Consider the following 15,498-nt stretch of genomic DNA (forward strand, 5'->3'; position numbering starts at 1 on the left):
CTCTACTGAATCTATGATGCTGACCTATGTTGCAAGACATGCAAAACACTACAGACACTTAGAAAGTGCTACAAAATGTTTTATATTATTACACCTGGAGGGAGTTCAAAGGATGTCGTGTGGAACTTTCTTATCCCTGGTGACATGCTGATATCCATTAGAGTCAGGCCTGTACAACATGTGAGCCACCAAGCCTAACATCAAGCCACCTGCCCTGGTATTCTTGGTGCTAAAAATCAGCAGAAGTGCTAAAAATCAGCAGAGGCGGCTGCCTGTTAGCTGACAAGCCACCATACATGGCACATGGGTTTGGTTCAGCACTGTAGATCATAAGCTGTGCAGGCCTGGACTACAAGGTTATCAGTGTTGTCGCTTCCTAACCCAGAATAGGAAGAAGCATTTGAGTGATGAAAATTCAGGTCCTGTTGTCCTTTGTACATTGTTCAATCCTGGCCTGAACTACTTAGCATCAGGGTTTGACTCTGTCAACTTGGATTTGGCCTCATTGGTTCATAAACTGCCATGGCAGCTGGGCTCGGTGGCATTTTACCCCTGAACTGAACACCTCCCAATCCTTTTGTTTAACTGTGACAAACTGGAGCCACCACTAAGTGGCGCTGGAGGCTTATATTCTACAGCTGGCTGCTGAGAGCAGAGAAGCATACAATTGCCATCCTGTTTCATGCTGCAATAGTTTTCCAAAAAGACACACAAACTGTGTTCCTGGGAACTTGTTTTATCTGAAATAAGCTACTATCCACCTTCCTCTGCAGTGCACAGCCAGCATGTATTATTGGGTACACTCTTAGTACATACGCAACTCTATAGCTCAATGGGCCTGGTCAGCAGTCTCCACAAAATCAACTGTGCACTTTAGCACAATTTCCAGAATTGCCTGTGGTATACAAGGTTTCCTGGGCAGACAAGTCTATGTGGAAAGCAAAGCTGAAGTATAATGGCACCTCCTACTTCACCAAGACTCACAGGCAATCAAAGTGTGGAGCAGATTTTCAGCTAGTTTCAGCTAGTTCATGGCTACGGGGTGCCAAATCACTGGTGCATTTCTTCCTGGCTCCTCCTAGCTACCAGCTACCATCTTTAATTCCCCATAATGTCCCTAGTTATGACACAGTATCATTCCAAGGGGCATTTTAGTGGATTTAAAAAGTTACAACCAGCAGCCACAGCAAAGAACCAGGACGTCTTAGTGACTGTTGTGATCCTTGCCTTCAAAATTCATCCCCACTAAAATTTGGTTTTAAAAAAACCTTTAACACAGCTGGTCTGCTTCTGTTAAGTGCTGCTAATACAAAACCTATCTTATGGCAATAAAACTTCTGGGGGGAAAACTCACATAGAAAGAATTGGGGCCACCATGTCAAGGGATGCAATAAGAATGCCGAGTTCTGCGATCAGTGCTGTGAGCAGAAGGGCCCAGGTTGGCTCACCATTTGCCTTCCCGTGGCCAAACACCTGTAAAAAGAGATTGCAGAACAAAATTAGTTTGCAGTGCCTCATTTAAGTTTTGAACAGTTCATAGAAAGCATCTAAAGCTTGTGCTGGAAGTGAGGCAGGGGGGAGAGAGAGTGTAGTACTTTCCAGGCATTTATTTGTGAAGAATCAAAATATGCATTATAGCTCCAAGGGGAGGCATCTCAGCCTTTCCCCACCCAAAAAACATTCACTAGAACAGGGGTCTGCAACCTTTAAGACAAAAAGAGCCACTTGGACCCGTTTCCGAAGAAAAAAAAACTGGGAGCCGCAAAACTCGTCATTATAAAAATATTTTTTTTGTCACTTTTTTATTATTTCTTTGTTTGACCCCTCAGAATTACTCCTCCTCATAGAAATAAATGTTAAATTAACAAGTTACCTTTTTGTGTGTGTGTGTTCTTCACTCCCCTTCAAAACAGTGACCAGCGTACATGCCCCCTTTCAATGCAGTGACCAGCGTACATGCCCCTTACCATGTAGTGGGCGGGCGGGCGGGAAGGTGACATTGGGACGGTGCGTGACTAACGCACGCACTGCCCCCATGTGACGTCACAGCCAGTATAGCGCCCGCCACAGTGGGGAGTGTCGGGGCGCACAATGCGCCTCCTCCCCTCGCTAGTATCCACCCCGGAGCCGCAGCAAAGGTGTAAAAGAGCCACATCTGGCTCCAGAGCCGCGGGTTGCAGACCCCTGCTCTAGAACATCTGTAGGGAGCCCTCACATGCACAAGAGATAATAATAATAATAATAATAATAATAATAATAATAATAATAATAATAATAATTTATTTCTACCCAACCACTCTGGGCGGCTTCCAACAACAAAAGTGAACGCCTGAAACAGGCTAGCTCTCTGATAGCTACCAGTTTTCCATTGCTCAGTATATATGACTATCATAAGCTCACTAATAATTTTATTAGTAGGAGTAGTATTTTCCCTCTAGGTTCTTCACCCCCACCCCACTAGAGTTCCCTCCTTGGGTTTATTTTTAATTAGGAGTAAAAGCTTGCTTTCTTAAAAGACATGGAATCTAGCCTTCTCAATCAGAGTCAGCTTCCTGTTAGGACCCTATTTATGCCTCAGGGAGCACACCAAGCTCCCAGATTCATAAGGCTCTTTTCCAGGAACTTGCTTGGTGCAACATGTACCAACCCATAAGAAAGGAATGATGTTGTCCTTGGCGATTGCTTGAAGCAGCCGTGGGGCACCAGTGAGGCTCTGCAAACCTGCTCCGCAAGTAGAGAAAAATGAGCCTATCACAATGACCCACGGCGAGGGCCACGCAAGGGTGCCCACCACTAAGTTCCTGTTCACGGCATCACCATATCTGCAGAAAAGATGGAACAAGTCGATTGAAAAGCAGCCTTGGATTTCATTAAATGGTGAAAAGTATTTTTCCATGGAAATTTCAATATTTATTTCCCAAAACAAGTTACTGTTCATGCAAGGAATTTAAATTTAATGCTTTAAATATTAGGGCATAATGAAATGGTTACCAACAGCATCGTTACTTGCTAGAGGTCTTTAAGTAGAATTTGGACAGCCATCTGCTGGAGACACTCAAGCTTTGAATGTCCTGCATCTAGCAGGGGGTTGGACCATATGGCCCCCAACACACCCACCCACCCACCCACCCACCCCTACTTGATTCTTAAATACACAGGAAACTTCAGATATAGCCCTGGATCCTAAAACTGAAATAGCTTAATGATCCAAACTCAATGACGAGACACAAAAATAACTGGGGGATCAGTGTGGATATACAAAATGATATATAAGGATGGTCTTTGACTTGGTGGCTCACATCTCTAACTGGATGTGCAATTTCAGATGCAAAAATAGCTGGCTACAAAATGTCTGTTATTTTCGACTGCAGGTGCCATACAATCCCTTCCCACAACAGTGTCCCCGTTAACACACAATGCTAAGGCAAACAATGACTTATCACAAACAATAAAATGGTGAGAAGATCACAGCCATTTTGCAATATGCTGAAGAGAAAGGTAATTTCACACAGCAAAAATGAGAGGCAAAGCCATGATTTTGACCACATCGTTTTACACATGAAAGTGAAGCAGAAATTTAATGGTTACTTACTTATCTCTAAGAACAACCCCTTCAATGCAAGCACCAAACAGCAGCACACAGCTGAAATCTGAAGGTGCACATTCCATTAAAGAAACCAGCCTGATTTCTGAGAGTGTCAGTAAGACGCAACACATCCCTATAACTATAGTACTTGCCATAAAAATCCTTATGTATTCCTTTAGAGGTGGGGTAGGGAACCTGTGGCCCTCTAGATGCTGTTCGAGTCCCACACCCATCACACCCAGCCAGCATGGGCCAGTGCCACTCAAACTGCATAATGTTGCACTGCATGGGTAAATCAGAAGTTTAAGGGCAAGGGTGGGGAATCTCAGCCCACCAGGATGTCCAATTAGGCCTGTGAATCTATTTCCTCAAATCTACATCTACCTGTTTATCAGTTCGTGTCACTGGGTGACATCAACTGATGGGCATGGTGATGGGCAGGGTTCAATCCTGCTGGATGCTACTTCACTAGTGCATGTCCTTCAGGGAACATGCTGATGAAGCACACACCTCCCCCACCAGTCAACAGTAATGTGCAAGTGGGACCACCCACCTATCAGTCACGTGGCATCAAAATGACACCAGAAGATTGGAAAGTGTCAAAATTGGCCTGCAGGGTGGATGGGTGAGATAAAGATCTGACCTGACAATCCAAAAAGTTTCTCTATCCCTGGTCTAAAAAAGGGGGGGAGTGACTTGTAGATGGGACCAGTTACTAAAATGACACTTAGATGGAGATAAGCATTAGGTTGGAACATAGGATAATAGATGTCAAAATATGCAGTGTTAGGATAATAGCTAGGGCCAGAGGCAGCTGTATTAGTGTAGAATCCTGAAACATTGGAAACTATTATTTAAGAAAATGTTACTCAATTCCTCACTAAATAGGAAGCAGACCACTCCAGTGTGAAGCAGAGCTGGGGTTGAGTAGGCATACAAAGGGAGAGTCCTACTGCTTCCTCCAAGTCAGTTGGTGGCGGCAGCAGGAACCTAAGGGAAGTATGGATCCAGTGGAGTATCTGTGAGGGCTTACCCTTAGGGACAACCTAAGGACAGGCCCTTGCAAAAAACTGCAGGAACATCACAATGGGCAAACAGTCTGACCTAGTATGGGGCAGCTTATGTATTAGAACCACCACAATCTTTTTTTAATTTTTTTTTTTAAGGATACAGACTAGAGACGTAGTTATAATAGCTAGGATAGTTCCAACAGGAATAGACTTCTGAGCATCTTTGAGGTCTCCAGATCGGTTTGAGCCAGCCATGATCCCTTAAAAGAAAAGCAAGAATGTAGGAATGAGAAGCACTTCTCCCACCCACAGAGTTCCAAAGTGCCCAGAGGTATAAAAAATCTGCTCGTCTCCGTATTCTCACCTGTCACTGAAGGGAAGAAGATGCCAACGAGCACTGTGAAGGAAGTTGCTATGTCTGCATAAACGTAAAGGTGAAGGTTGCTCTTATGTCCAGCCACATCAACAGATGGGCGATCAGCTTTCTCCAGAATCTCACCTTTCTCCAAGTAATTGCTCCAGATGTTATCTGGGGTGGGGGAGGAAAGGAGCAGAGTGAACAAATAACTTACTGAATGAAACATCTGCTCACTTTCTTTGTTAGGCACAAGGAAAATGTTATCAGAGGATGATTTTTTAGGAAGTCCAAGAAATATTGTATCAGGTATCCTATTGTTCAGGAGTATCTCTCCCTCTTTCTCTCTCATATATATACACACACAATCATGGGGGGGGGGGAGTGCACAACCCTCTTTGAATTCTGTGGTTTTACATATGAAGACATAATAACAATCATCAGTTCCTTAGCAGGTCTTAAAATTAGGTAAATACAACCTCAGATGAACAGCACATGACATATTACACCGTGTCATAATTTAACATTGACTCTGGGCGGGGGACGGACGGACAAGTTTACCCAGGTTCTGCATCTAAAGCAAGTGGGTTCTACAACTTGTATAAATCATATAGTTTTTCCTTCTGTAGCTAGGAAAAGCAAAGAGCTTCACAGGAGGACCCCATATCTCCACACTATGACCAATGGAAATCTCATTCAGAACTCTTTCTACACACTAAGCAGTTAAGAATTTAGTGTCTTGAATTTCTTTTTTAAATCCAAAAGAAGGAATATTTTCAGGATGGTTAATTCTGTACCTGATCCTAAGTACAAAGCAGTGTGCTGCAAACATTCAGGTGTGTCACATCACTGACTTTAAGGTCATATTTTAAGCCCACATTTTCAGTGTAACTTCTGGCATACCCTTTAGTCCTCTGTACTATTTTAATGAAACCTAAGTATGTTGAACAGAAGGAAACACACATTCTTCCTCTTTTTACTCTCCCTTCCCCATTCCTCCATAGTCTCCCCTGTGTTGAATTTCAGGTTGCAAGCACCTTTATAAAGCACAATGCACACTGCTTGAGAAACAGAAATAATTTGAAAGGAAGGAAGCAGCCTTATGCAGAATCAGATCACCAGTCCATCTAACTCAGTGTAGCGTCACACTAATTTGCAGTGGCTCTCCAGGGTTTCAGATAGGATATTTCCTTTCCTATAAATGCTAGAGGTTGACACTGGGACATCCTGAATGCAAAACATGTGCTTCACCAAGGCCTTTGGCCGTAACCAGTGCCATCATTATGCCAGCTAGGCCAGTGTGGTGTAGTGGTTAAGAGCGGTAGTCTCGTAATCTGGTGAACCGGGTTTGCGTCTCTGCTCCTCCACATGCAGCTGCTGGGTGACCTTGGGCCAGTCACACTTCTTTGAAGTCTCTCAGCCCCACTCACCTCACAGAGTGTTTGTTGTGGGGGAGGAAGGGAAAGGAGAATGTTAGCCGCTTTGAGACTCCTTAGGGTAGTGATAAAGCGAGATATCAAATCCAAACTCCTCCTCTTCTTCTTCTTCTTCTTCTTCTTCTTCTTCTTCTTCTTCTAGGCAGCCGCCTACGGCACAGATCTCACAGGGGCACATGACTGACCTCTGAATGGCACAGTTTTATACTGATTCCTTTTCGTTATCTCTTATATGTTTCTGATAATATTTCACTTTTATTTTGTATTTTGAATGCAGTTTCTCACAGTTCAAACTTATTAAAAACATATGCTCAACAATGTGGCAAAAGAGGCTAGTTGGCTTGGCAACTATATCAACTGAACAAGCCCAAGCATCAGCACTTGACCTGGAGGAATTGGTGACAAATTTTGCAAAGGAAAAGATTTTGATGTGCCTGGAATGGAAACTTTGAAGAGACTTGCATTTTAACATCACAATTCGCAAGATTATTCAAAACGATTTGTGTGCTAAAACATTTTCTTTTGCATTTGAGAAAGATTTTCAAAGATTGTTGCATGACTTATTGCAATTTAAAATAAATTTAGCAATTAGGTTTGGGGCTTTCCATTTTTTCTACAAACCATCTGTTTTGGAAAACTGAGGTTAGCATTTGCGGGGGGGGGGGGGAGTGTAAGTAGTTAGCCTTGCCAAGGGTGCATAATATCCTGGCACTGGAACTGGGCATGTCTCAATAATAGTGGAGAATCACATGGTAATATCTTTGCCTCTACCTTTCAAAATGCCACTAGCAGCTCCAGGAATCCCTACAATCTCAGTAACGTTGTTGAACTGGAAATACTCATCACAGAATCCAGAGGTTATATTGAAGCCTGGGCAGAAGAGTTCTGTCAACTGGGAGGGCACAGTGACGTTGCCAGCGACTGTAGTTTTGGCACAAACATCAAACTGGTCCCTTGAAAGAGTCCTGTTGCCTAACATGCAAACTCTGGGAAGACACAAAGGTTTGCAGATTTGTTATATATAAGCTTCATAGATTTCTTGCAAATCCACAAAAGAAAAGTTCTCCCCTGAAGTCCATAAGAAAACAGCAGAAAGTAGATCACTTTTGAAATGCAGGAATACAACAAGAGCTTTGCTGGATCAGACCAAAAGTCCACCACCTCCTCAAGCATCCAGCTTCCCAGTCACCGATCAGATGCTCCCAGGAAGCCCAAGAGGAGGCCATGAAGGAGCCAGCCCTTTCTGGCTGTTGCTCCCCAGCAACTACTATTTGGTGACCTCTGAACCTTAAGTTTTGACAAAGCTATTATGATTTGTAGCCTTATTCTCCATGACTCTGCCTACTCCTCTTTAAACTCATCTAAGCTAGTGGTCATCAGTATACTTTATGACACCAAATTCCATAAATTCAGTTTGTGTTATATGAAGTAGGTAGGTGATTGACTGATTAATCTTGTGCTGATCAGTGCAAGTATTAGGAATGCACATTAATTCTACAAAACACTACCATTTCTTTGTCATCTTTTTTTCTTCTTTACTACAGAAAACTACCCTCAAGCATTTCAGTCTTTCCATGCAGAGAATAATGCAACCTAAACATTTGGAGGACCCTTTTCTGCACTTTTCCTTTGCTCTAAAAAGACACCGAAGGTCTTCTTTTCTCTTAAATACTCATTATCTCTTGCTCTTCCCTATGTTCCTTCCCTAAACTTGCATTTCTCCCTCCCTTAAAGTTAATCTAGAGGTGGAAAAACTTCTCTCTCCATTGAGGGCCAACATTTGTATTTTCATCCTTATTTTTCAGGTGAGTGGACTGGATTGGAAGGGGCAGTATTTCATTTGATAAAAATAAATTTATGCATGTTCCCCTCTTTTCCCAGCTGTACGGGCTTAGGGGGGGAAAGTCCCATCTCCCAACCCAACAGCTAGGATTTTTTTCTTTTCATTGATAGCACTATTGTAAGGAGATTTCAAACAACTCTGTTTCAATTGTTGGCATTTACTTACGGAAAAACAGGTGGCTCAAAGATGGATTTGATTGCTCCAGCATAGATGGACAAGATGGATATTATGACACAAGCCAAAAACAGAGATGCAAATTTGTTGACATATTTCACGCCTACAAAGACTACCACAGCCATGAACGTGAGGAACAAGGTCCCATACACTCGCATGTTATTCAGCGTGGCATTGGAAGTGTCGTGGGCCCCAGTTGGATGGAAAATGGCCGCTTGAGGAGCAATGTATGTCTGAAACAGTTAGAACACAGTGTCTACAACAAAAAGAAAGCAATTTATGATGTCCTTAGGTTCAACAGGACATCCCTGGCAAAACACATATATATCCAAACTAAACCAAATTTACGTCTTGAGTAGCCAATGATCATAAACAAACATGAACCAAACAATTTTTAATCAATTTTGCAAGATTCCAGCATGTAATATGTCTTCACAGTGGTGCCTTCCGAAGTTTAAGGAAGTTCTGAAGGCTTAACTCTGCTCAGTGACTTTCAGAGAGTAATCTCTCTTGCAGATTTTGTGCTGTGGGGGTTCATGGATTTTAAAGTTGCTTTACTACTTTAATTTATGGAATTGTTTTTGCTTCTGTTTTCTTCCTTTATTTTTTATATCATAATGTAGCAAAACAATTTTAGATGATGTGAAATCTGTATTGTGAATATAATTTCTCAAAAAGCAGGATATACATTTAATAAATAAGTAGATGAAATACCCTTAAGGTATTATTTTAAGGCTCTCTGGAACTGTGAGCAAGGCAAGCAAGGCACTGGGCTTTGTTAAGGAGGCAGGAGGGCTCTGGGACTCTGCTAGAGCCCTTGTGACTCCTCAAAGCTGGGTAGGAATCCCAGCATGGGGGGGGGGGGCAATTCTGGAGGGTCCTGACTTTACGCATTTTTTTGTCTACATGTGAACTCCTGGAACTGAACCCTTGTGTAAGATGAGATTTGCCTGTAATTCTAACATGTTTCATCTTTCCCTGAAATGTATTTGTCACTACTTACTAGCAAAATTTCAATGGCACCAAGGATGTACATAGCGCCTGCGAATGTTGTCCCCAAGTAAAAGCACAGTCCCACTGCGCCACCAAATTCAGGGCCCAATGATCTTGAGATCATGAAGTATGAACCACCAGCTATAAAGTTAAAGAGAGAGAAATGTTTTCTGTAGGATTACACAAAGAACAATTGTAAGCTAGATGTCCAAAAAGAAGAATCAGAAGAAAAAGTTGCTTTATGTAAATTAGGTACATTTTTTTTCTATGCTTATTGAAAACAGGCATCATTTTCATAACTAACAATAGCTCTGCTAAATGAACTCAGTGAATACAGAATGTTTCAGAACTTGGCTCAAATAAGTTTTGCTCTTTTGTTTCCCAAACAAAAAATTTTGCACCTGAAATACTAACAAATTTATTATGACATAAGCAAGTGTTTCTCAAACTTGGGTCCCCAGTTGGTGTAAGATGTGGAAAGAAAATATAGGTTAGTATGCAAACTCATAGTGTGTTTTTTTTTTAAAAAAAGCTCTCAAACTGCAGTGCCTTCTCATTTGAAATATTGCTTTCATAACTACAAGGGAAATTATCTTTTCCATAAAAATGAAAACAGGCCCATGGGATTCTAGAAGCAACCGGTCACCATTGGGATTGTGTGAGCACATGCATACAGGCACATGTCCCCAGTGCAGAACAGCATTCCCAGTACAGCAAAGTGTATAAATCTATTAGCACCAAGTTCATTCGGTTAAAAGGGAACGGAGGAAAAAGAGAATTCAGCCATCCAAACCATGCCAAACCTAACAGCTTGCATTTTCTTTCACTCACAATGTAACCAGGCAAAAGATATCACCATAGCCAATTTTCCATCTTGCTGAATGTTATGATAGAGTGGTAGGCATACTCATTCATTTTGGCTTAAGTGCCAATTCCATGCAAACTAGTGCAATGAACAGAGGCCAAACCTTATAGATTACATTCAGGATCAATGTACAAGAGAAGCCAATCTATTAAGCTTGAAAGGATACATGCTTCCTGTACTCATCTACTCATCTACTTGTTACACAGATTCCAAGTGGTTTAAAACAGCATCTACAATGGTTAAGTTACACAGTACCTGGAACGACACCATTTGTTGCAATAGCACTCATCGATATGGCTGTCAGCATAGTCTGTGAACAGGGAAAAAATGGATGTTTACAAGAAACCTTTGCAAGGAAGACTACAGCTCTTCCACTATGCTACTCTTCCTCCACCTGTTGCTCTTCAGATATTTTGAACTACAACTCCCATCATCCCTGATCACTAACCAAACTGGCTGAGAGCACAACAGGCTGTACTATGAAGGCAGAAACCACCAAGTCTGAAAACACAACACATTTTGGTGAATTCCCAAAGCCCCTCTCTACTCATTTCCCTTTTCGTGTGAATAATGTGTGAAGAGGATTTATTTACTTTATTTATTATTACGTTTATATCCCACCTTTTCTCCAAGAAGCTCAAGGTAGCGCACACCTTTCTCCCCATCTCCTAATTTTATTCTCACAACAAACTTGTGAAGTAGGTTAGACCGAGAGACAGTGACTGGCCCAAGGTCACCTTCATGGCTGTGGGAGGATTTGAAGTGTGGTCTCCCAAATCCTAGTCCAGCACTCTAACCCCTACTCCACACTGGTTTGGTTTGTTGCCTTTCAGCTGCCTGGCCACTATTACAAAGTGGAGATAATGCACAAACTTTTGCAGGGTTTTTATTAATTTTTCCACGGCTTTTGTAGTGGACAAGAGTGTGCTAGACTTTTGTCATTATCGCTCTCCTTTCTGTGTTCTGTAGCCAAAGTATTAGATTTATGGTGCTCTCAGTGAACTATAGTGCCCTGCAAGACAAGTCTCTTCCACAGAGCTGGCAATTTAGACAGCGGGAAAGACAAAAAGGAAAGGGGTCACACAAGAGAGACACACAAGCAAAATAAATGGCCAAGTTGGTTGAGGCACTGAGGCACCCAAGCAAGGTAAGCAGGCAGACATTCCCCCAACTAAACACCCACTGTTTTCTATCTTTTAGGAAATAATACAGATATTACATGATTGGGCAAGGAGTCTTATTATGCAAAAGGAGGCAGGCAGGAAGGCATCTTGAAGAGAAGAGCTTTGCAACAGAGTCGTGTACTCACACAGCAGCAGCAGATTAAGACAATCAGGAAGGACTGCAGAACACCAGCCGTTCCCACCATCCATGTCAATCGCAGGAAGAGAATGACCCCAAATATATTCTGCATACACGGCAGGTAAACACCCATCAAGGTGCCCATGCTGGGTGACTGAAAAAGACACGAGGTATATAAATCAAGCCTCATTCCACAGTGAGTAATTTAGTAGTATTGCATGTACTGGTTATTGGCATTGATCCAGGGATGTCAATTTGGCATCTGTGAGCATTAGTGTGGCTGGAAGTACCTCCTATGGTGCCTAAAAAGGTCTTAATAAGCATCCATAAAAAAAAACACAAGGATTACTTTTTCTGCCCATTCCCTGTTTCCACTGGCTCAGCCTTTCTGACATTAAACGTGACTTTCCTACATAAAATGTGCCACCTCAGAGATCCTTGCATTTCACTGGGTGCCAGAATTGGACAATCTTCCTCTGTTCTGTTCTGAACAGTTGCAAATAGCTTTGCTCTTGTAGAAAAGTGCAATGGATAGCTCAGGTATTTGCCCTCTCCGTGTAAGTTGTGGGTCTACTGTATATGAAACAACCTGAATTTACTTGAATTTTATTATTGAACATAAGTATAATAATCGAAGTTGTTCATTCTGGGTTTTGGCCAAAAGGATCCTGCTATGTCTTACAAACACGAAACACACAATAGAACTTGTGTCTAGGGTCTAAACTGCAGCACAGCTTCTAGTCTTCAAAAGACTGTCTCTCCCTTCCAAACCTGCCTGCTGGCCAAGGACTTCAATGAGAGTCCTGCTACCTTTAGAGGTTAGATATGTGTCAACCCTAAAACAGGGTCTTGTCCGTGGTGGTGCCCCCAGCCTTTGGCATTCTCTTCTGAGAAATGTTTACCTCCTAGAAATGTTACTGGGCAGCCACCTTCCCTCCATCTCAGCACCAAGTTAAAATCATTTTAAGAACTTGAGCATTCTGAGAGAGAAGAGTAGGAAAGTTTTATGGTGCTGTTGGGATTATAGCTGTTTTTATTTTAGAATGAAGTCTGTATTTTTAGTGTTTTAATTAATGTTGTTAGCCACCTTGCATAGGCTTGTAGAAAGGCAGCTACCACTTCTGAAGGGCCAGCAATCCAAAACCACTCAAACTACCACTTTCTCCACATCTCTTTTGCCTCTAGAATGGGAAACAAGGTGACGGGGTGTGTGTGTGTGTGTGTGTGTGTGTGTGTGTGTGTAGTTATTTGCCTTGTCAGGCGGAAGGGACAGGCATAGGAATGAGACTCTGCTTGCTGACCCTTAGGGTCAGGGAAGCCTGTTGTTCACAAATGTGGAGAATTATTCACAATTAATAGCCTCTCAAACAAACTCCAGGGGACAAAATTGACTAAAACCTCCATTGATTTCTCTGTATAACAGAAATAGCTGCTATAGTTCTGAATCACAACAGAATCAATGCCCTCTGCTTTGAAATTAAAACATATTGAGCTTTTGTGGCTTGAACATAGAAGGGAATCGTTATTCCATGATGGATATAGAGGTTAAGCTTAAGCCCAGACATCTGAATTAATAAGCATCTATAAAAGTGTGACCCATAAATGGGCTGCACAGAACCCACAGGGTGTGTGTGTGTGTGTTTGTGTGTGTGTGTGGACTGAAGAGATCTTAACTGATGACTAGTGTGGATTTCAACATTGCAAAATGCTACTACATCACGCTACAAACAGCAAAAAAAAAAAAAAAGGGACTGTGCCCAATTGAAATGTATTAGTACCAAGCTCTAAATGGCTAGTGACCCAGGTACCTAAAAGAGGACCTTCCCCAATGTCAATCATCTCAGACCCTGCAATTGCCAGGTGAAGCCTTGGTGGTGGTACTGTCACTGAGGCACCACCCAGCTGGCACTGACGTGTGTGACAGGGCTTCTCAGTTGCAATTCATCTTTCACCCTCACTGAATTTCATGAGGAATTTTAAAATATTTCTGTTTACTCAGGCATTTTATGCCAGAACCTGGCAACCCTGAAATTACTGGCAGAGAAATGTGATGGTTTTAAATTGTTTTAGAATGTTTTCAACTGCTTCTAGAATTTTTTAAAAAAATGATATTGATGTTGGGCTCCTTTGGGAGCAAGGGTGGGGTATAAATTGAATAAATGAGGAGGAGGAGGAAGATACTACTACAAGCAGTAGTTGTAGTTGTTTTAATTGAGGGGAAAACTGTTATGTATTGAAGTTCTCACCCTGGGCCAGCAGGGGGATACTGTAGATAGTTATGCAAATGAAGGATTGAAAGTGACGTTCAGTGATTGGATAGTTTGTATGCAAATGAAGGATTGAAAGTGACGTTCAGTGATTGGCTAGTTACAGAAAATGGCTACTGTTGCATTCTAGTGGAGCTCTATATAAGCAGGCTGACTGAGCTCCTCAGTTCAGTTCTGTTCCAGCTTACAAATAAAGAGCTGCTTTGGAAGAATCGCTGTGTCGTCTGATATGTTCGCCCACAACTTAACAGAAACCCTACATACTTTTGATATTTTCTTTCTTGACCCTTCCGTGCTTTCTGCTTCCTCATGTTCCTTTGCTCCTTGAGTGAGATTTGTGTAGCTGACCAGCTTGCCAAGCAGGGAAGAGACTTTTGGCCGAATATCCAATTCCTCCTGCCAAGGAAACACAAGATGGTGAGGTTCAGTAATGACAGTAAATACTTAGCATTTACATAGTGTTTTCCGTGCTCAAGGCACTATATTTATATGACCTCAGAAATTGTTACAACAGCCTTTGAAGTAGACCAATGGGATTGTTTCCATATAATGGGGGGCACCTCTCTCCAACATACCACCTGCAGATTGGTGAAGTCTCAGAGCTTGTTCTTCTGCACGTTTCCTGCCAACCACCTCGGTCAGCACTACTACAAGTACCATGAGAAGAGTAGACTCCCTGGAAAAGCATGCTCCTGGCCTTACCATCTTCCAAAAGACACTGGGAAAGCTGATAAGCACTTGGCCTCCAGTTTAGGTTTGATAAAATAAAATATGTCATGTAGTTAAGAATAAATGCAATGAAGAATTTCCAGAGGCATACCTATGTTAATCTATTGCAAGAAAAGAAAAAGAAACTGTTTTTATGTCATAATAAAACATGTTAGTCTTTAAGGGGTTTCAATACAATTAAACAACTGATAACCTATTTGCTTACATGAAGTTTGTGCCCTGGCTGTTGTGCAATGATTTCTGCTCCTTTATTTAGATCACCCCTTACCTTAAAATATTATTTGTTTGAATTCCTGTTTTTTTACACTTTTATATGCTTTTATACTACTGTTTTACTGGTTTTCGGTTGTACTTTTGTTCTAATAATATTATTTTTATGTCATACACCACTTAGAGACTTTAAGTGGTTTATAAATGCTTTTAAATAAATAAAAATATGGGCCTACTTTTAGAACTTTTACAACTTAATTCTCTCAGGCACATCATCGCAGTACTGGCATCTTGCCTGTCAGTCTTTGATGCCACAAATGGGATTTGCAGAGGGTCCGGATGTTGGCTGAGGGGATCTGCTAAATGGACACCAAAGGCGTAGCTCAGCAAAAGAAGTTTGCTGGAGGGTTTGCTTTCAAGGGGCAAACTGACATTTGCTGAAAAAGCAAGCAAGTCGGCCAACCTTTCCCAACAGTTACCACAAAGATGTGTTTTTTAAAAAATACAATGCAACACACCCAAAACAAAAACAAAAGGGCCGACTGCTGGAGCCAAGTAGAACATTCCTCACAGCAAATGGGAAGCTTCTGAAGGAGCTAATGAACTGAGGAGAGGCCTGCTGAGGCAACCTCAGGAGACCTGAAGGGCCATCTCCATGGAAATGCTTTGTACAAAATGGAGCAACTCACTTGAAACCTGATGAAGCAGCTGCTTGCTAACATCTATTT

At 41.9% G+C, this 15,498-nt stretch overlaps 1 protein-coding gene across 4 annotated transcripts in view; it reads right to left on the reverse strand.

Annotated features, from left to right (window-relative positions):
* Nucleotides 1-15,498, reverse strand: part of SLC12A4 (solute carrier family 12 member 4) — a 59,826-nt gene that overhangs the window by 14,791 nt on the left and 29,537 nt on the right. For all 4 annotated transcript variants that reach the window (XR_014528784.1, XM_083514929.1, XM_083514928.1 and 1 more), the window contains 11 exons: nt 14,096-14,227; nt 11,572-11,718; nt 10,518-10,572; nt 9,408-9,538; nt 8,396-8,637; nt 7,159-7,373; nt 4,961-5,125; nt 4,758-4,856; nt 3,593-3,650; nt 2,648-2,822; nt 1,355-1,473 (listed from right to left, as the gene is read on the reverse strand). Coding sequence is in view for 3 of the 4 variants with exons in the window: in XM_083514929.1 (XP_083371055.1) it covers nt 1,355-1,473; nt 2,648-2,822; nt 3,593-3,650; nt 4,758-4,856; nt 4,961-5,125; nt 7,159-7,373; nt 8,396-8,637; nt 9,408-9,538; nt 10,518-10,572; nt 11,572-11,718; nt 14,096-14,227 (1,538 nt within the window). In the remaining variant the exon portion in view is untranslated. The remainder of the gene's footprint in view (nt 1-1,354; nt 1,474-2,647; nt 2,823-3,592; nt 3,651-4,757; nt 4,857-4,960; nt 5,126-7,158; nt 7,374-8,395; nt 8,638-9,407; nt 9,539-10,517; nt 10,573-11,571; nt 11,719-14,095; nt 14,228-15,498) is intronic.

The sequence above is a fragment of the Podarcis liolepis genome (genome assembly GCF_965112155.1).
Source record: "Podarcis liolepis genome assembly, chromosome: 7".
Taxonomy (NCBI): domain Eukaryota; kingdom Metazoa; phylum Chordata; class Lepidosauria; order Squamata; family Lacertidae; genus Podarcis; species Podarcis liolepis.